The sequence below is a fragment of the Lithobates pipiens genome, unplaced genomic scaffold, assembly GCF_037356315.1.
Source record: "Lithobates pipiens isolate NorthernLeopardFrog02 unplaced genomic scaffold, aLitPip1_a1.2 Scaffold_30, whole genome shotgun sequence".
Taxonomy (NCBI): domain Eukaryota; kingdom Metazoa; phylum Chordata; class Amphibia; order Anura; family Ranidae; genus Lithobates; species Lithobates pipiens.
The window spans coordinates 74553812-74577046 of NW_027507791.1; the positions used below are offsets into that span (position 1 = coordinate 74553812).

The 23235-nt window shown below is 43.6% G+C and overlaps 1 protein-coding gene across 6 annotated transcripts in view; it reads right to left on the reverse strand.

Moving 5' to 3' along the window:
* Positions 1-23235, reverse strand: part of ARMH4 (armadillo like helical domain containing 4) — a 289560-nt gene that overhangs the window by 221027 nt on the left and 45298 nt on the right. For all 6 annotated transcript variants that reach the window (XM_077464454.1, XM_077464450.1, XM_077464453.1 and 3 more), the window contains exon 2: positions 19023-20071. In XM_077464454.1, the coding sequence (XP_077320580.1) occupies positions 19023-20034 (1012 nt within the window). In that variant the 5' untranslated portion in view covers positions 20035-20071. The remainder of the gene's footprint in view (positions 1-19022; positions 20072-23235) is intronic.

Genomic DNA, 23235 nt, shown 5'->3' on the forward strand with positions numbered 1-23235 from the left:
TACTCTAGTCTTCTTAATGGTTTTAAAGAAGATTTCTCTAGGTGGAGGATCCAAGCTAGGTATTCCAGGTAGTTGATTGTGGTGACCATGCTTTGGTCTAAGCGGGCTACTGACTGGTCTATCAAGAGCAGGTCGTCTAGGAATGCTATAATTGTTATACCTTGAAACATTAATTTGGCCAGAGGAGGGGCCAGAACTTTTGTAAACATCCGAGGTGCAGTAGCTAGATCGAAAGGCAGAGCTACAAACTGAAAGTTTTCTATCTTGAAACGTAGATATTTCTGGTCAGTGGGGAAAATAGGCACATGCAGGTATGCATCGATTGTCGATTCACACCAGAAGTTTTCCTCCTTATAGAATGGAGACAAATGCACGGATTGATTCCATGCGAACAGAGAGGATATTCAGGAATCGGTTTAGATCTTTGAGATCTAGAATGGGTCTGACATCTCCATTTGGTTTTGGCACCGTGAAAGGGTTTGAATAAAACCCCAACCCCTGATCCTCCATGGGGACCACCATGATCACTTTTTATCGGTCTAATGCTTGAAAGAGAGACTTCTTTTTCTCTGAATCTTTGGGGACGTTTGACCTGAGGAAACAAGGAGACGGGAACTCTCGGAACTCTAGCTGATAACCTAGAGTTATTGTGGAGACCACTCAACTGTCTTGAAACTCTTCCTGCCAGACCCTTGAGAACTGAAAAGTCCCCCCCCCCCCTACTCGAGCGAGCAGGGGCGCCTCTTCATAAAGAAGCTTTAGTATTCTTCTTTTGTAGTTGACCCTGAGGTTTACCTCTTGAACCTGACAGCGGAGGCCGTCACGACTGCCTGGAGGCTGATGCCCCTGGCCCTGGTGAAGGAGCCCGTTTAAATGAGGGACGTTTACTCCTTTTCTTAACTGGCAAAAGGGTACTTTTCACCTGATATTTTTTGGATTTATTTGTCCAAATCATCCCCAAACAGTCTTTCGTCTTGGAAAGGAAAACCAGCCAGGAGATTTTTGCATGGCGCTTCGACTGACCAACTTTTCAACCACAAGATTCTACGCATATGCACCAACTCAAGCGTAAGGCGAGAGGTCTTAAGAATGGAATCTCTTATTGCGTCAAATGCAAAACACAAAGCCCCTGGCAGTTCGGCTAAATCCTGGGCCTGCTGATCAGGGATAACCTTGGTCCCTCAAGGATTTACATACCCCAATTGCTGCCACTGCAGGTTGAGACACTGAACCTGCCCAAGAAAAAATGTTTTTTAACAGGAATTCCAATTTCTTATTGGTTGGATCCCTAAGCATTTGAGCATTGTCAACCGGACAAGTCAAACCTTTATTCACAGAGGATATAGCTGCGTCAATTGCTGGTATACCCCACTTTTTAGTAAATTTTTCCTCCGTAGGATAAAGTGTTGAGAACTGATCCCACTCAGAATACATAAGCTGTTCCAGCAACGAATGGACAGGAAAGTCACGCAAAGCTTGAGGAGGTTTTAGTGAACCCTAACAAGAAGTGGGTTTTTCAGCCGTTAAGGGTAGATTAAATGTTGAGCGGACCATTTCAGTAAGAGATTGCACCAGCAATTTCTCAGATTTTGAAGCTGAAGAAGGTTCTACCACACTTGATCCCTTGGAAGAGGAGTCATCAGCCTCCTTATGATCCCCTGAGGGGAATTCATCTTCTCCCTCCCACTGTTCTTCTGTTTGAGTGTCCTGAGTGGTAGAAGGGGACCTATCAAGTTTTCGCCCACTCTGGGAAAATGAGATTAAAGCCGCTAACCTTTCTTCCAATGCCGCCAAGGCTGAGGAGAAAACTTCCTCAGTAATATAGACAGGGACTGAAATGTTAAAAACAGTTGCAACACTTGATGGACCCGATGGCTCACTCTGACCAGCCCCCACCCCCCCAGTTCTCTCAGGGGAGATGGTGTTGCAGAGGCAAGACCAGGGTCCTCAGAGCCTGAGGGTGACACCTTTTGGCCCTTTTTTGGGGTGTTTCTACCTCCCCTTTTGCCAACCATAGCCCTAAGCACAAATGCAGAGGTACTGCCAGAAAAAAAAAAAGTACCCACTGCTGAGCAAATAGTCCAGAAACTGCCGCTGCTATTAATGCTCAGCCTGATGCTAAGTAAATGTGTCTTGGGAATGCCTTTGACACCACACTAAATGCAGCCTGCAAATGGTGCACTTATAGCCTACACAGTCCCGCGTTGTGGATGTTGAGGAATGTTAAACACACCCCTAAGCCACATCCCCCTCCATCTTCCCACTGTGCCCCCCCCCCCCCACTCTAAAGAGACTGTTTTCCCATGCGTGAGGGCCTCTGATCTGACCAGATTGGCATGTGGGGGGGGGGGGGGGTGGTGGAGAGGAGGAGAAACGCTGATCGTTCCGGGCTCCCTCTGCCTCCTGGAGAGGGGAGAGAAACTCCTGCCCCCCCCACGTGCATAGATTGCATTCATATTTATGCCACCCAAATGCATTCATTTACATTTTTCTACATTAAACCTCATTTGCCATGTACAGTACCTTGCGAAAGTATTCGGCCCCCTTGAACTTTTCAACCTTTTGCCACATTTCAGGCTTCAAACATAAAGATATAAAAATTTTATTTTTTGTGAAGAATCACCAACAAGTGGGACACAATTGTGAAGTGGAACGAAATCTATTGGATTTTTGAAACTTTTTTAACTAATAAAAAAAAGAAAAGTGGGGCGTGCAAAATTATTCGGCCCCCTTGCGTTAATACTTTGTAGAGCCACCTTTTGCTGCGATTACAGCTGCAAGTCGCTTGGGGTATGTCTCTATCAGTTTTGCACATCGAGAGATGGAAATTCTTTCCCATTCTTCCTTGCAAAACAGCTCGAGCTCAGTGAGGTTGGATGGAGAGCGTTTGTGAACAGCAGTTTTCAGCTCTTTCCACAGATTCTCGATTGGATTCAGGTCTGGACTTTGACTTGGCCATTCTAAAACCTGGATACGTTTATTTGTGAACCATTCCTTTGTAGATTTTGCTGTATGTTTGGGATCATTGTCTTGTTGGAAGATAAATCTCTGTCCCAGTTTCAGGTCTTTTGCAGACTCCAACAGGTTTTCATCCAGAATGGTCCTGTATTTGGCTGCATCCATCTTCCCCTCAATTTTAACCATCTTCCCTGTCCCTGCTGAAGAAAAGCAGGCCCAAACCATGATGCTGCCACCACCATGTTTGACAGTGGGGATGGTGTGTTGAGGGTGATGAGCTGTGTTGCTTTTACGCCAAACATATCGTTTTGCATTGTGGGCAAAAAGTTTGATTTTGGTTTCATCTGACCAGAGCACCTTCTTCCACATGTTTGGTGTCTCTCCCAGGTGGGCTTGTGGCAAACTTTTTTATGGATATCTTTGAGAAATGGCTTTCTTCTTGCCACTCTTCCATAAAGGCCAGATTTGTGCAGAGTACGACTGATTGTTTTCCTATGAACAGACTCTCCCACCTCAGCTGTAGTTCTCTGCAGTTCATCCAGAGTGATCATGGGCCTCTTGGCTGCATCTCTGATCAGTCTTCTCCTTGTCTGAGCTGAAAGTTTAGAGGGACGGTCAGGTCTTGGTAGATTTGCAGTGGTCTGATACTCCTTCCATTTCAAAATGATCGCTTGCACAGTGCTCCTTGGGATGTTTAAAGCTTGGGAAATCTTTTTGTATCCAAATCCGGCTTTAAACTTCTCCACAACAGTATTACAGACCTGCCTGGTGTGTTCCTTGGTCTTCATGATGCTCTCTGTGCTTTCAACAGAACCCTGAGACTATCACAGAGCAGGTGCATTTATACAGAGACTTGATTACACACAGGTGGATTCTATTTATCACCATCAGTCATTTAGGACAACATTGGATCATTCAGAGATCCTCGCTGAACTTCTGGAGTGAGTTTGCTGCACTGAAAGTAAAGGGGCCGAATAATTTTGCACGCACCACTTTTCAGTTTTTTATTTGCTAAAAAAGTTTAAAATATCTAATAGATTTCGTTCCACTTCACAATTGTGTCCCACTTGTTGGTGATTCTTCACAAAAAATTAAAATTTTATATCTTTATGTTTGAAGCTTGAAATGTGGCAAAAGTTTGAAAAGTTCAAGGGGGCCGAATACTTTCGCAAGGCACTGTAGTTGCCCACCCCGTTAGTTCAGAACTTTTTGCGAGGTTTCCACATTTTGCGGAGAAGTTATTGCCCTGCTTAGCATCATCCACAAATACAGAGATTGAACTGTTTACCCCATCCTCCAGGTCGTTTATGAACAAATTAAATAGGATTGGTCCCGGCAAAGAACCCTGGGGGGACCCCACTACCCACCCCTGACCATTCCAAGTACTCCCCATTTATCACCACCCTCTGAACTCTCCCTTGTAGCCAGTTTTCAATCCATGTACTCACCCTATGGTCCATGCCAACGTACATGTACAGTAAATGTTTACAGAAAACGGTGTCAAATACTTTTGCAAAATCCAGATACACCACATCTATGGGCCTTCCTTTATTTAGATGGCAACTCACCTCCACATAGAAGGTTAATAGATTGGTTTGGCAAGAATGATTCTTCATGAATCCATGCCGATTACTGCTAATGATACCGTTCTCATTACTAAAATCTTGTCTATAGTCCCTTATCATCCCCTCCAAGAGCTTGCATACTATCGATGTTAGGCTAAATGGTCTGCAATTCCCAGGGATGTATTTTTGCCACATTTTAACTATTGGTGCTACATTGGCTTTTCTCCAATCAGTTGGCACCATTCCAGTCAGTAGACTGTCAGTAAAAATTAGGAACGATGGTCTGGCAATTACTTGACTGAGTTCCCCAAGTACCCTCGGATGCAAGCCATCTGGTCTTGGTGATCTATTAATGTTAAGTTTCCCAAGTCTAATTTTAATTCTGTCCTCTGTTAAACATGGAGGTGCTTCCTGTGATGTTCTGAAATTATTCATCTTTGTCTCATTGTTTTACATCACAAAAACCTGACATTTTAACAGGGGTGTGTAGACTTTTTATATCCACTGTATGTGTATTAGTATCCTGCATTTGGATAGTATTATGGCTAAAAGGTTGCCACTCTTGCTCCTGTGCATTCATTTTTCAATGAAAAAAAATAATAATTTAGGGAGGTGTTGGTACTTTGATATACATTTATACAAATTAGTGAAAGGGCAAAAACCTTTGAAAAGCCTACTGACAAGGCTAGGTGGTTCAAAACAGACAAGGCTACCCTCCAGTGGCTATCCCAGCAGGTCACCAAGAAAACATGCATTACATGGAAGGAGTGCAAGACCAAAAGATAAAAAAGTCCAATTTCATTAATTGGTATTGTGCTAAAAGGCAGCCAATGGGTTTTAGGGGTCAAACTCCCCTTTCATAAGGGCTACAACAAAACATAGTTTAATGTAAATATAATTGTGACTGATAAAATCATGAGCCTTACGGTCATAAAACAGCATGGATAACAAACATATATACACATAGGTACGTTATTCATGATGTTTCATGACCATTTGACTGTTTGAAAAAGGAGGCCCCTCCCTCTGAAACGCATTGTCATAGCAAACGGCATCCTATCAGCCTCCTGCTGCCTATACCACGCGACTCGGAGGGTAGCGCCAGCTTGTTCGGCTGCAAGACAGGATGCTAGCTCAGAGAATTGTCAGCGTGTAGAGCAGAGAGGCTCCGGAATACAGAAACACATACCATCTGCACTGTCAGTTTACCAACCAGAGAACTAGATCACATAGTATCCCAGCGGGGGGCTTAAAGTGTTACTAAACCCCAGACTCTGCATTCACTATATCTGGTCTCCCACAGTACACAGAACATGGAAATGCAATTTTAGTAAATATGAACTGCTAAATACCCTTTTGCATCAGCAGTATATAGCAAGCTTGTGACTTTCATCAGTGTCTGGTTAAAGCTTGTAGGAGGATTTTTTTTTTATTCTACTCCGACTGTCCTATGAGGCTGCAGGACTCCTGCCCCTCTGTCTGCACATTGCTGATTGGCCCTGTGCTGATCACATGCACCCTCCCAAGAAAAAAAAACTCTAGCAATACACATCAAACTGAGCATGTGCAGAGTGCCCCTGAGGCTCTGTTCTATCAGGAGATATATTTGGGACAGAGGAAGAAGGGGGGGAAAAAAATCAGAGAAGACAGGATCAAACAGCCTTTTTATACAATGTAGAGGACCCTTTAGGTTCCACAGTGAGTATACCAAGCATGCTTTACTGCATATAGCGACTGATGTTACTCTTGTAGGTATAGTAACACTTTAAGGATATGTCTTTCTCAAATGATTGTGAGTGCATTTTGATTTGAGATTTTACTTTATTACTTATTAGAGGGTATTGCCCCAAAGTCCGTGCACTCTCAGCCTCTCTTTGTTTGAAAGCAGTAACATATGCCGTATTTATGTTAATTTTGTATTTAGCTGTCAGTAGAAGTCTTTGTAGACGAAATGCTTCAGTATTATGAGTCGTTTCCATGCCATTGCACCTTTTTGAATTTTATGCTTTTGTGATCCCAGAGAAGATTTTTTACTTGATGCAATACATCTTGGAATCTATGTAAAGCCTTTTTATTCAAAATAAACCCGTAACCATATGGTTTTTCACTATGTGGAGGCTTTCTGTTTGTTATTACTGCCGTTTACCACAAACCTACTAAATGGTTCTGGGGTGGAAGGAGGTTTTTTTTTTTTTATCATGTTGGACATTGCCATCCTGATCCATATTCTCACATGCCGGTTTGAGGTTGTCTGAGGTGGCTCAGCTGAGGAGGAGGAATTGCACCACGGGCTATCCAGAGCTTTCATATCAGATGCCTGATTGATGTTACCTTCTGGTAAGCGCATTTAATCTTCTGCCCATGGTAGTGGATTCATACATGGTGACTCCTTTAGTCCTACACTCCTGGATTTCTTCCCATCAATACATACAAATGAATTCATTTTTTAATCACTGATGGGACGATACTACCAATGTTGATTTAGAATTTGCACTGATGTGATGACATTACCGACACTCTCGACACTAGTGAGTGCAGAGTGCTGTGAAGACAGGCCCCGGAGCTTATTCCTATTGTTTCCCTTTCACCCTCCCAACGCCTGACACAAGTACCTTGTATTTTCTCAAATTTATACAAAGCACTCTCTGATTGGACGAAGAGGAGAGGAGGGATGGTGACACAATCAGATATCATCTTGCATTCACTGAAAAAATTACAAGGGGTTCTGTGAATGGTGGCAGTGGCAGAACAAGACCCAGAAGATCATTGCCATCATAACAGCGCTGGTACTACAGTGATTTTCAGCTTCCCCAGCAGTCCCTTAGGTGTCAGATATGCATGCTTATATTTGTGTAAACTGGACCAGTGTACTGCAGCCAATGGATACGTTTTTTTTTTTCATTTAACCAGGGGGTTGAACGGAAAAAAAAAAAAAATGAATCGATTCCCCCTTCTACACACTCAGTGTAAATGGGAGAATCCTCCCTTTTGAGCTTTTGTATTCTAACAGCGTGACAGTGGGGAAACTTCCCTGCCATCAGAATACACTGATCAGAGCGGTCGGCTATAGCAAGCAGTGCTGATCGAGCAGGGCAATTTGAACAGGGCAGTTGTACAGAAGTCAATTAGTAGAACGACTTCTGTACAACCGCCCTGCCCATACACAGATCAAAATTCAGCTGGTCCCCACTGAACCAGACAAATTTCGATCCTTGTATGGCTGGCATAAGCGTGCAATTAAGTTCATACCTGGAGTTCTGCTTCAAGTCAAACAGCAGCTGGAATCTCAGCCGGAATGGAGCATCCTATTGTCTCCCTTTCACCATTTGGAGAATTTTTTTTTTTTTACTCACCTGTAAATGTCTGTTTCTAGGGGGACCATCGTAGTCTGCCTCCTTCAGCGCCTGAGCTCTTGACATCACTTCCCTTGGCGCAGGAAGGGAGATCAGCTCTGCCCCATCCCTCTTGTCAATCTGGGACACGTCGCAGGGCCCAGATGATTGCGCGGGCAATCAGGGCCACAGCCGGGCGCCCACAGTTACAATGCAGGCGCTGCCGAGCGGAGAGGGAGACGAGCGGGGCTTCGATACCCCGCATTGCTGGACCCTGGGACAGGTAAGTGTCCGATTATTAAAAGTCAGCAGCTGCAGTATTTGTAGCTGCTGACTTTTAATTTTATTTTTATTTTTTGTAAGCGGAACCCTGCTTTAATATGCCTATTAAGGCTGCATTGACGCTTTGCTTTTTCCTCTTTTGGAAATGTTTGGAACGAAGACGAAGAAGAAGACGAAGAAGACGAAGAAGACGAAGACGAAGACGAAGAAGACGAAGAAGACGATCTTGTTGGGCATTCTCCCAACAGGAAAACTGGCACTCTGCCCCAGATTTAGCTCAAATCCAGGTTTACTTTCCGTTTAAATAGTTAGCTTAGGTGGGCAAATGATGTCACAATCTCAGCCAGAAGAAGCTATGTAGGCATTGATAAAAATGTAAGTTTCTCCTGTGAATGGCTGAGCATCTCTCAGCCAGACTCCTCTTAGTTTCGGCAGCAGACAGGAATTCCTGGAACCACTCCGACAACACAGAGTTCTATACTGTATGTTGCTAATGCTATGAAAGTGGGTGCATCTATTAGTACAAGAAATAGTTTTTAATAGGCCAGCTTAGCTAAAATGAACTATTTGAAGTGAAAGTAAACCTGGAGTTTGGCTTTAAAGTAGAGTTCCAGCTTCAGTTCACTTTAAAGAGTACATTTGGTCCATGTTTAACAGAAATAATGTGTTTGGACCAGCTTGGCCCAAATAAACTAAAGATAACGTAAGGCTAAAACTCTACTTTAGGTAACTTAAACTGAGCAGCCTTATTTTTCAAGGCTGGGCCTGGGCTTTAAGTATGCTTGTTGGTATTGGGGCCACCATATTATTGTGCACCAAATACTTTGACTGGTATGAGTAAAGCATGCCTTCACTTTAAGGATGACAAATTGATGTACAAACTGATCAGCTACAACACACAAAAAACAAGCCAAGGTAAAAAAAAAAACATTTTTCATCTTCTACATCGGGTTTAGTAGCTGTTGGCGTAGGAAAGTTGAAGCCTTCGATGATGTTCTCAGGCAGCTTTGACTTTTGCTATCTCTATCCTGGTAATTGAATTACCAGCCATTTCTCTCACTGCACATAATATAACACCGTTCTCAGCAAAACACAGCTTCGCTCTGACAGCCCGTCTGTCCGAGGGCAGGAACAAACAGTCAAGAGAAAGAATGCTTCCTATCAACTGAACACAAGCAAAGGTCAGGACGTCTATCTGAGCAATTTCATCAAACAGAGGTCCTTATGTAACATAAATCCCAATTTTTCATCACACCACAGTCATCTGTAAAAAGTGTCCAACAATTTACAGATTTAAAATTTAAATTATTTTATTTATTTGGAATAAAATCCCATACACATATTCCAAAAAAGAGTAAAAATAATTAAAAAAGAGAACCAGTCACAATTGGGTTTATGCATGAGTCTTAATATTCAATTTCAAATTATTTTAACTGCACAGAAAAGATATATATTAAACTTACTTACCCAAAGCTGAACTCCAGGTATGATCTTAATGGCATACTTTGATTGGAATGCATATCTAATACGTGAGGGATCGCTGTAAAAGCTGAAAATCACTGTAGTAGTCAGTGCTACTACAGTGTTCACCACAATTTTTAAAGGTCATGTGCTGAGCAGCTGTTGAACTGCATACTGACCAGAAGGGGTCACTCGCTGGCATCGCTGCCACAGAACATCTTGAATTTTATTAAATGTATACAAAGCACTCTCTGATTGGATGAAGTGAAGAGGAGGGATGCCTCACCTTGGGAACAGGGGTGGTAGGTTGCGCTATGGAGCTTATATGTAAGTATAAATCAAATAAATTAAAATGAAATAGGTAGGAGCTGCCTCTATTAGTATCCACCTGGTGGGGTGGAGAATGTTGGATTGGGGGTTGCTGTGAATAGATCTGGCGCTATACCTATGTATGGAAGTGTGTCTCCAGGGACTTAATAAATTAAAGGTGTTATTATAACCTGATATATAGGTGACAATGTGCAATATGCTATTCCAATAAAAAATATATATAAGTGAAAATTGAAAAATGTGTAAATAAAATTATTTGTCACATTGATAGATATTTGCCAGCGTGCTGGCTGTGAAATAAAATTATGTGCAAAACCATAAATGAGTGATCACTACTTATCTGAAACGTATTTTCAGATAATGTATGTTTTAACATATACATACTGTGGCACTCTCCACCGGGAAATAACGAGGGATCCCCAGCAGTCCACTGGAAGCAAGCCAGAGAGCGACACAGTAGCTCATACTGTGAAGGCTGATCCTCCCCGGATGGGGTTATTTTTCTGGTGAGAGTACAACCTAGAAGTGTCCACAATGCATGAAGAATAGATTTGAATCTATCACATCCCCTCCTTTATTCACGGAAGAAACCACATTTATCGCACTGCACCAGAGACTTCTTGCTCTTTTGCATATATATTCTTTTTATTCATTTATATTTTTTATACATTTTTATTCTCTTGGACTAATATTTCCAATTTTACCTTTTCACTTTTTTCACTTTTTGGAATGCTCCATTTGATGTATTGATATCTATCATATATTTATTGTGTATTTTATTATTGCATGCACATTCTACCGTCACATTTGTGCACTTTAAAATTTTTATAGTTTGGTAAACCTGTGCTCATATTTCATACTTGTCATTATATATTAACTCAAACTTAGCAGCAGCACTTTATATGCTCTGGGTATTTATACGTTTCAGATAAGTAGTGATCACTCATTTATGGTTTTGCACATAATTTTATTTCACAGCCAGCACGCTGGCAAATATCTATCAATGTGACAAATAATTTTATTTACACATTTTTCAATTTTCACTTATATATATTTTTTATTGGAATAGCATATTGCACATTGTCACCTATATATCAGGTTATAATAACACCTTTAATTTATTAAGTCCCTGGAGACACACTTCCATACATAGGTATAGCGCCAGATGCCTCACCTTGCCCAATCAGAGATCATCTTGCATTCCCTGGAAAAATTACAAGGGGTTCTGTAAATGGTGACAGTAGCAGCACAGGACCCAGACAATCATGGCAGTAGCGCTGGTGCTACAGTGATTGTCAGCTTCCCCAGCAGTCCCTTAGGTATCAGATGTGCATGCTTACATTGGTCCAAGCTGGACCAGTGTAAGGCAGCCAATAGAGGAGTCTTTTTTTTTCCATTAAACCAGGGGGTTGAACGAAAAAAAAAAAAAAAAAAAATAAGACTTCTCCCGCTGAGCTATTGTATTCAGACAGTGGGGAAACTTCCCTGAATACGCTGTACAACTGCCCTGTTGGAGTTTCCCTGCTAGATCAGCACTGCTGGCTATAGCTGGCAGTTCTGATCTAGCAGGGAATCTCCAACAGGGCAGTTGTGTCCTTTCTGAACCAGAGCAATAGTGATGGACAAACTTCCGACTGGACGTTTCGCAAACTGGGCCAAAAGTTCGCAAACCGCAAAGTTTGCGGCGGACCCCATTGACTTTAATGGGAGGCAAACTTTAAAACCTCCAGGTCATATTTTCAGCCACAAAATACTTACTAGCTGTTCACACATAGTTCCACAACATGGACACTGACATAACAAAAGTATTAAGTGAATCTGGGATCGACAACGACAAGCATTCTTTTTTTATCTGTGAAATTTTGACAATTCAGGAGCGCATGAAGGCCATGGAGGAGAGGCAAGATCAGGCCAGGCAATGAAGGGGGTGCAGGAGATGATCAATGCGACAGTAAGGGCAGCGCAGTCCTGTGCCAGTGTCCCAGTGTGCCAACCTGTGCTTGAACCCCTGACCCCTCCCTCTGCCCGGCCCTTACCCCCACCTATGCAGGGCTCCACTGCAGTGGTCCGGAGGTGCCAGTCCAGTGCTGATCCTCAGCCATGGTGCTGGGACTGCCTGCTGATTGGCTTCTCCGCTGCTATCTCCCTCACTGTCTGACACCAGTACCGCGATAGAGACTGAGCACTGACACCAGCTCCGTGATAGAGAGCACTGACACCAGCACCGTGATAGAGAGCACTGACACCAGCACCGAGATAGAGAGCACTGACACCAGCACCGAGATAGAGAGCACTGACACCAGCACCGAGATAGAGAGCACTGACACCAGCACCGAGATAGAGAGCACTGACACCAGCATTGATACTAGCAACTCGCTGCGGGACCCAAACATATGACACCGCTCAACCTCTCCAAACAGAAGGGTACGGGCATATAGTACGGCATGCTTTTTTTTGTACAAGGAAGTGAGCCAAAAAGGTAGAAAAAAGGTACACGTGCTCGATTAAATAAATAGTTTCTAGAGTTATGCATATAAATGGTCTACTGGTCACATGTGTTGAATTCCTCCGAGATCCATGCCTCATTCATTTTTAGAAATGTGAGGTAGTCAATACTTTCATGAGCTAGGCGAGTGCGCTTATTGGTCACGATCCACCCTGCTGCGCTGAACATCCTTTCGGACAGGACACTGGACGAGGGGGCAAGCTAACAGTTCCATTGCAAATTGGGCAAGCTCTGGTCAGAGGTCAAGCCTGCCCACCCAGTAGTCCAGGGAGTACATCACTTCTCAGAGCGTCCACATCGGCCGTTAACCCGATGTGGTCGGAAACCTGTCGGTCTAGGCTTTCCCTGATGCTGGATCCGGATGAGACCTGTCGATGGGGCGGCTGAAAGAATGATCTCATATCAGAAGTGACCAACACATCTTCAATCCGCACTGGAGCATGAAGGCCCCCATTTGCACTAAACTGGAAGCGGTGTGGTGGCTTGGCTCCTGCTCATAATCCAGGATAATGTCGTCGTCCTCGTTCTCTCCCCATCCACGGACAACAACAGGGATCCCGGAAAGGTTTAAAGCATGATCTTCTTGCTCCTCCTCATCTGCCCTGGCACCATCCTCTTCTGACTCCTCTTCAGACTCCTCTTGTTCACTTGTCTCAGATAGAGTAGCCCTCCTGGGAATTCATCCAGCATTGCGACTTCCTCATCTTCCTGCTCCTGCACGGCTTGATCAATGACACGACGCAATGCACGCTCCATAAAGAAGGCATAAAGGTACGAGGTCACTGATGGTGCCATGGCTGTGACTGACCAGTTTGGTGAACTCATCAAATGGCCGCAAAGTCTGCATGCGTCGCTCGTGAGCAGCCACTGGTGCGGTGAAAAAAAAACAAGCTCCCCAGAACCTGTTCTGCCGCAGGAGTTCGTACAGGTAGTCGTTAACCGCACGTTTCTGCTGGAGAAGCCTATCAAGCATATAGAAGGTTGAGTTCCATCGCGTCGGGCAATCGCAAATAAGACGTGTGACTGGCAGATTGTGTCGCCGCTGAATGTCAGCAAGGCGAGCCATGGCCGTGTAAGATCTTCTGAAATGGGCCGAGATTTTCCTTGCCTGCCGCAAGATGTCCTGGACCCCAGGGTATTTGACAACGAATCGCTGCACGACCAAGTTTAAGACATGTGCCATGCATGGCACGTGTGTAATTTTGCCCTGTTTCAATGTGCTAAGCAGATACCGTTGTCACACACCACTTTACTAACTGTCAAATTGAGCGGTGTTAACCACCAATCTGCCTGTGAATGCAAAGCTGAAAGGAATGCAGGGCCAGTGTGGCTCTTGGCTTCCAGGCACAACAGACGCAGCACAGCATGGCAACGTCTCACCTGGCATGTCAAATAGGTTCTGGGGATCTTGGGCGGCGCAGCGGAAGAGATGCTAGCAGTGGAAAAGGAGGAGTCAGCCGAGGAGGAGAGGGAGGATGGAGTAGGAGGAGGAGAAGAAGAGGCAGGCCTGCATGCAATCCGTTGCGGAAAACCAAATCTACACGGGTGCCACAGGTTACATGCTTGACAGCCATCAGAAGGTTCACCCAGTGGGCAGTAAAAGTTATATACATTCCCTGCCCGTGTTTGCTAGACCATGTGTCTGTGGTCAGATGTATCTTGGCACTGACACTGTGTGCCAGAGATACATTCACTTGCTGCTGAACATGGCCATATAGCTCTGGGATGCCCTTCTGTGAGAAATACTTCCTTCCTGGGACCTTCCATTGTGGTGTTCCAATGGCCACAAATTTTCGAAAGGCCTCCGACTCCACCAGTTTATATGGCAGTAGTTGGCAAGCTATCAGTTCTGACAAGCCAGCGGTCAACCGATGGACAAGAGGGTTATGCGGCGTCATCATTTTTTTACGCTCGAACATTTGGCCCATGGAAGCCTGCCTTTTTCCAGAAAAAGGTGACGACGGCACGATGGAAGGTGGAGTGGAGGACAATTGTGAGGAGAAGGAGAAGTAGAAGACGAGGCTGGACGGTGAGAGCCTGGAGTGTGGCTTTGTGGGTTCCGTTGCTCCCACTGGGCTCAGTGATGGCAGCTCATGTGCCTTCTTAAGGTGGTCGTCTCTAGGTGAGTGTTGGGCTTACCGCGACTTATGCGTTGACTGCAAAAGCTGCAGATGGCAACACTATTGTCAGCAACGGACACGTTAAAAAAAGCTCCCACTGTGGAGCCATGTGCCGGCGTCCTGGGAGCGCCAGATGTGACCGTACATGGTTGATGCCTTGCTCCCGATACATTAGCAGTCTGGTTTGTCCCTCCTGTGCAATGTAAGTTCCACCTGCTTCTCCTATCTGCTGGTCCATATCTCCCTCTGAACTCCCCTCCTCTTCCTCTCTTGTGGGCAACCACGTGATATCACTAGACACGTCATCATCGACGTCACCTTCCCCACCGCTATAATTAGAGATCTCGGAGTAGGCAGCAACACCGGGGACCAACCTCCTCCTTGGGCTGATCTGGGTACTGTCGTCAGACTGCTGAGTGGTGGCTGTTGCTACCTCCTCTTCCTGATCCAATGCCAAGAGTGGCTGCGCATCGGCAATGTCTTGTGATGGATCGGAAAATAATTCCTGTGACTCAAGCAGAGGGTATATGGTGGTGGTGTTGGTGGTAGTGTCTTTGGGGGTGCACACAGCAGAGAGTGAAGAAGAGGGTGCAGATCGAGAGGTTGAGGAGGGTGCATAAGAGTAAGGCTGACTGAGCCACTCAACCAAGTCTGGTGTGTCCTTTGACGTAATCGAACGCACCTTCTGCAATTTGCCACTTTGGCTCAAGACTGTTGCTCCTGCCCTACCCCTACCACCCCGGCAGAAGGGCCTGCCTCTTCCTCTGCCTGTCATTTTTTAAATGACCCTGTGACAAAAGTCTCTAGAGAAGTGCAGTATATGTGGAAGAAGGTATATAAACACCCCGCTTCAATCTGTCGTTTTGGAGGGCCACTGGTCTATCGCACCAGTTATAATACTTTTTTTCTGATTGCGTTTGTCACTCTTTGTAGTATCGCTGCAGAACCGCTCAGCGTTCACAATGCTGCACAGTGGAAATGCACTATACTATGCTTTCTATATGTGCAAGTATTTTATACGTGTATTACACCCCTATATACTGCACACCAAATAGTACACCTATACAAGTCCTTAAAAGGACCTTTGTGGACCTAATAGTAGCTAGCTAGTAGCTAGTGAATTGCAGACTGTCCCTGCTCCAAACACCAAACTGTCCCTCCCTACACTGATAAAAGACAGCTACATAATCGGTCAGCAGCACAGCAGTGCCCCATAATATACTTTCTATATTTGAAAAAAAAGTATATTATAAGTGTATTACAACCCTATATACTGTACACCTATACCAGTCCTTAAAAGGACTTTTGTGGACCTAATAGTTATAGCTAGCTAGTGATTAGACTGACTGTCCCTGCTTCACACAGCGTCCTTTCCCTACAAAAGACAGAATGTAAAATGGCCACCAGATCAGGTCTATTTATAAGGTGGGGGCATGTCCATGTGCTGAAATGTCTCAATTGGCTGTCCTGTACCCCATGATAGATGTGTCATGGGTCAAAGTTCTTCACAATGTAAACGAATAAGGCTGCCGCGAACAGTGCCAGAAGTCCGCTGGTTTGGCGAATCGCAAACAAGCAAAGTTCGCCGTGAACCGACCGCCAGAACCACAAGGCCATCTCTACAGAGCAATTGTGATCCATGTATGGCTGGCCTAAGTATGGGAGTGTGTTACTGGCAAGATAACCTGGTGAAAGTAATGGAAGAAAGCTTAAAAAAAAAAAATAGTAATCCAGCTTCAATATCTAAACACTGGGAAGCTGTAATGTATAACGTTTGCTCTTGGGTTTACAGCTTCCTGTCAAGCTCTCCCTCCCATTGGGCTGCGCCATAACTGTGAGCTGAATGCTTGGCTCACACTATGCAAAGTTTAGCTGGAATGGAAGATGAAGATGATGTGCATGGAACCAATTAGTTCATGTGCTGGGAAGATGCTTATATGGGGAGAAAACAGATTGTGCTGCTTCTCCTTTTACTTTCCAGTCACAGGCAGGCCCATGATCTCCTGAGTTCAAAAGGAAGCCAGTTGAATGATGCTGGTCATCTGACTGAGGATGTCTACCAGCAGAAATAAGTACCGCAGGGAAAATCTCTGGATTTTGTTATTTTCTCTTTTAATGGGCTATTAATATTTGCTGTTATTTTTGTCTAGAGATCTGATATAAAACAGTTCTTCACCCTGTGAAGTCAGAAGCTGCAAATACTGAAGCAGCTGACTGCTGGGGAAAAAAAAAGGACACTTACCTGTTCAGGGGGTCCAGCGCTGTCCTCAGCCAAAACCAATTCTTCACCACTCTTCAGGTCCCCGGCATGTATACTGTGGGCAGCTGGCTGTGATTCCTAGTGGTTTCACAGCCGGCTGCTCACTGCGGATGTGTCAGTCACACTGGACATTGTGAACTGTCCCGCACCATTCTAGGACTTCTGACATGTCCCAGAAGGGTGTGGGCAGAGAGGGAGGGGAGGATAACTTCCAATGGATGTGCCACAATGATCTGACTGGAAGTAGGAGGCGAGTACCCGTCAAAACCAGGTACTCACCCCCTCTGCCCCCAAAAAAGTAGTAATAGAATAGGGGAAGGGAAGGCAGAAAGTGGAACTTCCCCTTTGAGGTGACATTCTGCTTTAAAGTGTGTGATGGACTCACCGGGACAGAGCCTTTTGAGGGGACTGAATGCTGGCTTCTTGCATATTGATTATAGGACCTGGATTTTGGGAGAACAGTGCTCTTTGTGAGCTGTATGCCTGGGGACCCTTGAGGTGGTGTTACTTTGGATTCAGGTCAATGTCCCCCCATGACACACAGACTCTGGGAACCTGGTATATGCCATATTAGAAATAGTGACTAATTCATACTGTTGGGACACATACTGTTAGAAGATGCTGATGTTATCAACTCCAGCCACCTGTCTGTCCATTGTCTGCTAAAATGTAAATAAGTCTAGTATGGCTTCTAAGAGTCTTTAACCCATTGTTGTTTGTGCTAATTAACCCTGCAATTGTATGAAGGAGTTCTGTGTTGATATTTATGATAATGTGTATTGTATAGTCGGTGAGCTAGGAGACGTCAAGGCTTGCCCTCAAAGGTCATATCTCTGAGTCACCTGTCTGGTTAAAGGAATAGTTAATTAGCTCATGTTAATTAGGTTTCTGGTTACAGTTTGTATTGTCATCCTGGTGTATATATTTGTGTGAGATCTCAAATAAAGCAGGCTATTCCTGATGTACACCAAAACTGGTGTTGTCTGGTTCTTGGGGGTTATTATAGCCAGATCCATTGGTCTAGTGTTCCAGGACTTAGGAAGCGATATATGCTGACGGAAGCACTCAAGCAGAGTGTGGGACGTTTTGTTACAAAGTGTATCTAAACACAAGAACAAAAATTTGATATATTGCAATCCCTTAGATGTGATAAGTCAGCAGAAGCAGACTGCACAGGAAGTTACCAGCACTTGAGATTTCTAGCAGTTTTTTTTTTGCATTTGTAGAACAGATATACCATTTCAAATGTTCTATTTAACTGAGCAAAAGGGAGCAAGTAAAAAAAGATAGATTTTAAGGTTTACATACACTTTAACAGTGCCAAACTGAACCATGAGCTTAAAGTGGAAGAAAAGCCTAAGGCAAGCCATAAGGAGGTGTGAATTTCTTTTCTGCAACTATGGGTCAGATAGTGCTGACAGGGGAATTTCTCCTGCCGGGACAATGTATTCTCCCAGTGGGGGAAATAGTCCCAGTCAGGAGAAGACAGTGATTATTGCTAGCAGCCATAGTGGCTGCTAGTGATAATCCTAAGTAAATCCGGCAGGCCGACTTTCCGACGGAAAACGTGCGATCGGACTATGTTATTAGAAATTCCAATCGTGTGGACTCCATCTGACTTTTTCCATCGGAATTTCCGACACACAAAGTTTGAGATCTGGATCTAAAATTTTCCGACAACAAAATCTGATCGTTTAAATTACGATCGTGTGTAGACAATTCCGATGCACAAAGTGCCACCCATGCTCGGAATAAATTATGAGACAAAAGCTATTGTCTACTGGCCTATTTATAGTCCAGTTGTACGTGTTGTACTTCACCTCATTCTGAAAGATCGGATTTTTCGACAACTTTGTGCGACCATGTGTATGCAAGACAAGTTTGGGCCAAAATCCGTTGGAAAAAAGCTGACGGATTTTGTCGTCGGAATGTCCGACCGTGTGTACATGGTCGGACATTTAATAACAACTTAGACAGAATTAGAGCCCCAATGTAAATCCCGGGACAAGGACTCAAGACGATGCTCAGGGATAAATTTGAAGTCTAATACACTGAATTGCTGAAAGCAAAATATTCCAGCATTTCAGCATCGTTGGTACCTTTGAAATGTTTTATGTCAGTAACATACCACACCTGCTATAAAATGACAACGTCTCTCTAGAAAGGAGAATATAGCATACGGTTTATAATTCCTGATGTTCTATGTACCTGTGTACACTGGAAAATCTTGAGCTTGGGCACCATCAATAGCCGTACTTGGTAATGGTGTAGGGAAGTCCTCTGTCTCGGGTCCAGGAGACATTACTGTTTCTGTAAACTCAGATGACAGCTTTTCTTCAGTACTGAATACAGATTTGTCATCAGATGGGACAGTCACTCCTGGATGAATTGTAAACACGGCAGTCTTACTGCTTTCATTTTCCAACACCTGGTCTGGACCTGGGGTTATAACATCACTACTAGCGGTGTCAGAACTCTGGGTTGTACCTTTGGTGTCATCCCATTCCTCATTTATTTGTGACATTGTAGAGGACAAACTACTGTTATTTTGGCTGTCCGAAATTGAGGTTCCCAAGCCTGTGGGACTTTCCGATGTTATTGCATTAGCAAAGGTAATCATCTGACCAATGAGTGGAGAAGATGTGGTGGGCTGGTTGTCTTCGGTCTTGAAAATGCTGGTTCTAGGATTGGTAGTTAACATCTCGATGGTGTTAACCTGGGATGAATTGTCCAAACTGCTTTGATCTAAATTTACACTCTTCTCATCTGGAAGCTGGCTAGGTCCTTTTGGATCTCCTTGGATAGGTATACCAAGAGATGTGACACCAGTTGGGTAATCAGTGCTAGAACCAAGTGTAGTCAGAAGACCATTGTCACTAGAGGGTCCAGCTTCATTAGCAATGCTAACATTATTTGCCTCTGGGTATGTGCTAACAGTGCTGGCATTCAGAAGTCCAGAGCTGTTTTTTATTTCCTCTGGCACAATTGGCATATTTGGCAAGATCATAGACACATTGACATCCTTGAGTATGGTAGATGGTGTTGGAAGAAGTGATCCACCAGGTAATGATTCAGAGACACCCATCCCAACAAGCTCTTGATTTCCATCTTGGATGTCTCTTTTCCTCAGCATCTGAAGAGAAATACATGAAGCCTTTGGTGAAACCAGCAGCATGCTACATAGCAGACCGCATAGATGGAAGACCAGTGACTTCTTCATGTTGATGGGACAGCTGATGTAACCCAAAAAGATAGTCCTTGAAAGATAAAAAAAAGACAATAATAATTATTAAACTGTATGCATAATCAGCAAGTAGAGTTGCACAATTCTGGCTAAAATGAAAATCACAATTTTTTTGCTTAGAATAAAGATCAGAATTCTCGTGGTGTAATCTTTCACATTATACAAAAAAATTTGGCTAACTTTACGGTTAGCCATTTTTTTTTTTATTCAACAAGGTGTAAAGTGTACTTTTTACAAAAGAATTGCGTTTGAAAGGCCGCTGCACAAATACAGTGTGACAAAATATTGCAATAACCGCCATTTTATTCTCTATGGTCTCTGCTAAAAAAAAATTAGTGAGTGTGTGTGTGTGTGTGTGTGTGTGTGTGTGTGTGTGTGTGTGTGTGTCGGGGGTTCTAAGTCATTTTATAGAAAAAAAAAATACAGATGATTTTAACTTGTAAGCAACAAGTGCCAAAAGGTTTAGTCTTTAAGTGGTTAAACTGATCTCATTTGCATACAGAAGTTCATTCCTTTGATCTAAACAACTAAATGTTACAAGGTTTTTCTTTATCTGTGCCTCAGCAGTGTTGTGATAAACTTGGCAGGTGTTTTTTTTTTTTGTTTTGTTTTTTTTACAGCTGTCAGCTGTGAGCAGACAATTCTCTGAACTAATCAAGGAAATGCGGTTTTAAGATCGTGAAGGGGGTAGAATCGCAATCCCTATTCTTTAACGAATAATCGTGCAGCTCTATCAAACCAGTATTTGTTTGAAAATACCGATGTTTTGTTCAGTATTACAGTATTGTGAAAAATGTTTTGACCCCTTCCTGATTTAATTTTTTTGCAGATTTGTAACACTTAAAGTGTTTGTTAACCCATATATACAAATCACTGCCAACCCCTCTATTATTAGGCATTGTACACTGTCATTTATAAAAACAAGGCTTGGAAATACTGATTTGGAGCGATATTCAGGCCGGTCACAGCCGCTGTACAGCTCCGATACATTGATACTGCAGGAGGGGCCGAGATCTCCCTCTGAAGTCAGCTGAGGTGGTCATATGACAGCTCAGCTCCTCCTGCAATAGCACTGAAAACCGGCCAAGAGTCACGAGAATGGCCTGAAGAGCGCGCTAAATTGCCATTTACAAGCCTCGTTAAAAAATATTTTTTTAAAGTAGAAGGCGGTATTGGAGGGGCTGGCAGTACCACATATAAAATTTTATTTATACTAATAGCGGCGGTAATGGGGGGGGGCGGAGACAGAGACACAGAACACAGAGCTAACAGGCAGGGAGGAGGGAGTGAGGAGAGCTGAGAGCAGGCTTTGAATAACGGAGCGACGAAAGCTGACCACAGTGGTCAGGGCTCAGCAGCCCTGATTAAAGTGGTCAGCGTAGAGAGGGGGATACAAGAAGTGGCAGGATCAGCCAGGTTTTTTTTACAGTTTAGATGGGGGCAGATTACACAGCACAAGCACTGTGCTGTTTAATCTGCTTTAAGGTACCAGGATCTCTATTTTTTGGGGGGTTAAATACTTTAAAGTCACTGTTTTACCACTTTTATCTACAGGTAAGCCTACAATAAGGCTTACCTGTAGGTACTCTGAATATCTCCTAAACCTTCACTTTTTAGGAGATATTCAGAGTGCATGCAGCTGGTGTTGTCATCGGCGCATGCTCTCTGACGGTCCTGCATATAGTGCTGGACCTTCAGAGTCCATGCCGTAAACGGCAGCCCCTACGAGCATTCCCTGGAGTGATGTAATTGCGCCACCGGCCATTCATGTGGCCAGAGGCCGTGAACGCCGAAAGGAAGCCCGTGTGAAGATTGAAACCCTGTCAGCGGTGACAGTGACATTGCCTTGCAGGAGATTTGTTTTTTTTATTCTTCAACTGCGGTTTACTACTCCTTTAAAATGATTCAGATCATCCAACAAGGACCTAGAAAACTTGCCATAGTTTATGGAACCATGAATTCTGTGCTTTACCAGAAAACTCTGAAGAAGAATGTCTGGCCAACAGTTTGTAAGCTCAAGCGCACTTGGGTTATACAGCAGAGGGTTTAGGGGCAAGTCCTTTTTTCACAGCACTGTATATACCAAAAATTCTGTTAAAAATGTGTCCAACATCAAAATGGCTAAAAACTTATAAAGAAAAAATGATTTCATTATATCATTATTTCTCTATGTTTTGAATTACATTAAGCCCTCACTTACATTGAATGCGGCTTTAAAATCATGATAGTTTTACTTAGTAGCACAATTTCAATGCCGCATGTCACTGCGATTTCTGGTGCAATTTGCCGGATAACTTTGCAACTTCATGCAACTTGCATAGACCTTTGCGCATTAAGTTACAAAGTTATCCGGCAAGTTGCACCTGAAGTTGCAAAAAATAGTGCAGGGACCCTTTTTTGAAATCGGTGCTGTAGATTAAATAAAACTGCAGCTTTGATTACAGTAAGATAATGCCGTACATTTGTGGAGGAATTGTTTGAAGAAGATTATTACATGCGCTATATGCAGCTTGCTCTGGGTGGCACTTAACATGCTGCATGAGAAAACATTTCAAAGCGACCCTGTTTGCCAAAGGCAGTGTTCCTAAATAAATAAACCTGCCCTGCATGAAATTATAGGTGTAACCAGACAGTTACATTTACTATGGATATAGTTCACACTTATATCAGAGAATTTAAAGAATATCAGCTGGAAAGCAAGTCATAAAATATGCCTTTAGTCTGTCCATTGAAAGGAAATATACATATTGGGGCTGATTTACTTAACCACTTCAGCCCCAGAAGGATTTACACCCTTTACCACCTCAATACAGGGCACCTACACCCCCTTCCTATCCAGGCCATTTTTCAGCTTTCAACGCTCTCACACTTTGAATGGCAATTGCACGGTCATGCTACATGGTAACCATGTGACATTTTTATCATTTTCTTCACACAAATAGAGCTTTCTTTTGGTGGTATTTAATCACTCCTGGATTTTTTTTTATTTTTTCCTAAAAAAAAAAAAAAAAAACTCCAGACTAAGAGTCTAGCACTGTCTTTGCCCAGGCCAGTTCTTCATCAATCTTCAGATCCCGAGGAGCAGGCTCTGACCTCTTGCTGTTTCACATTGCACATGCACAAGATCGCACAGCACTTTCAGGCTGGTCCTGCAGCCTTCTGGGACATGTGACACGT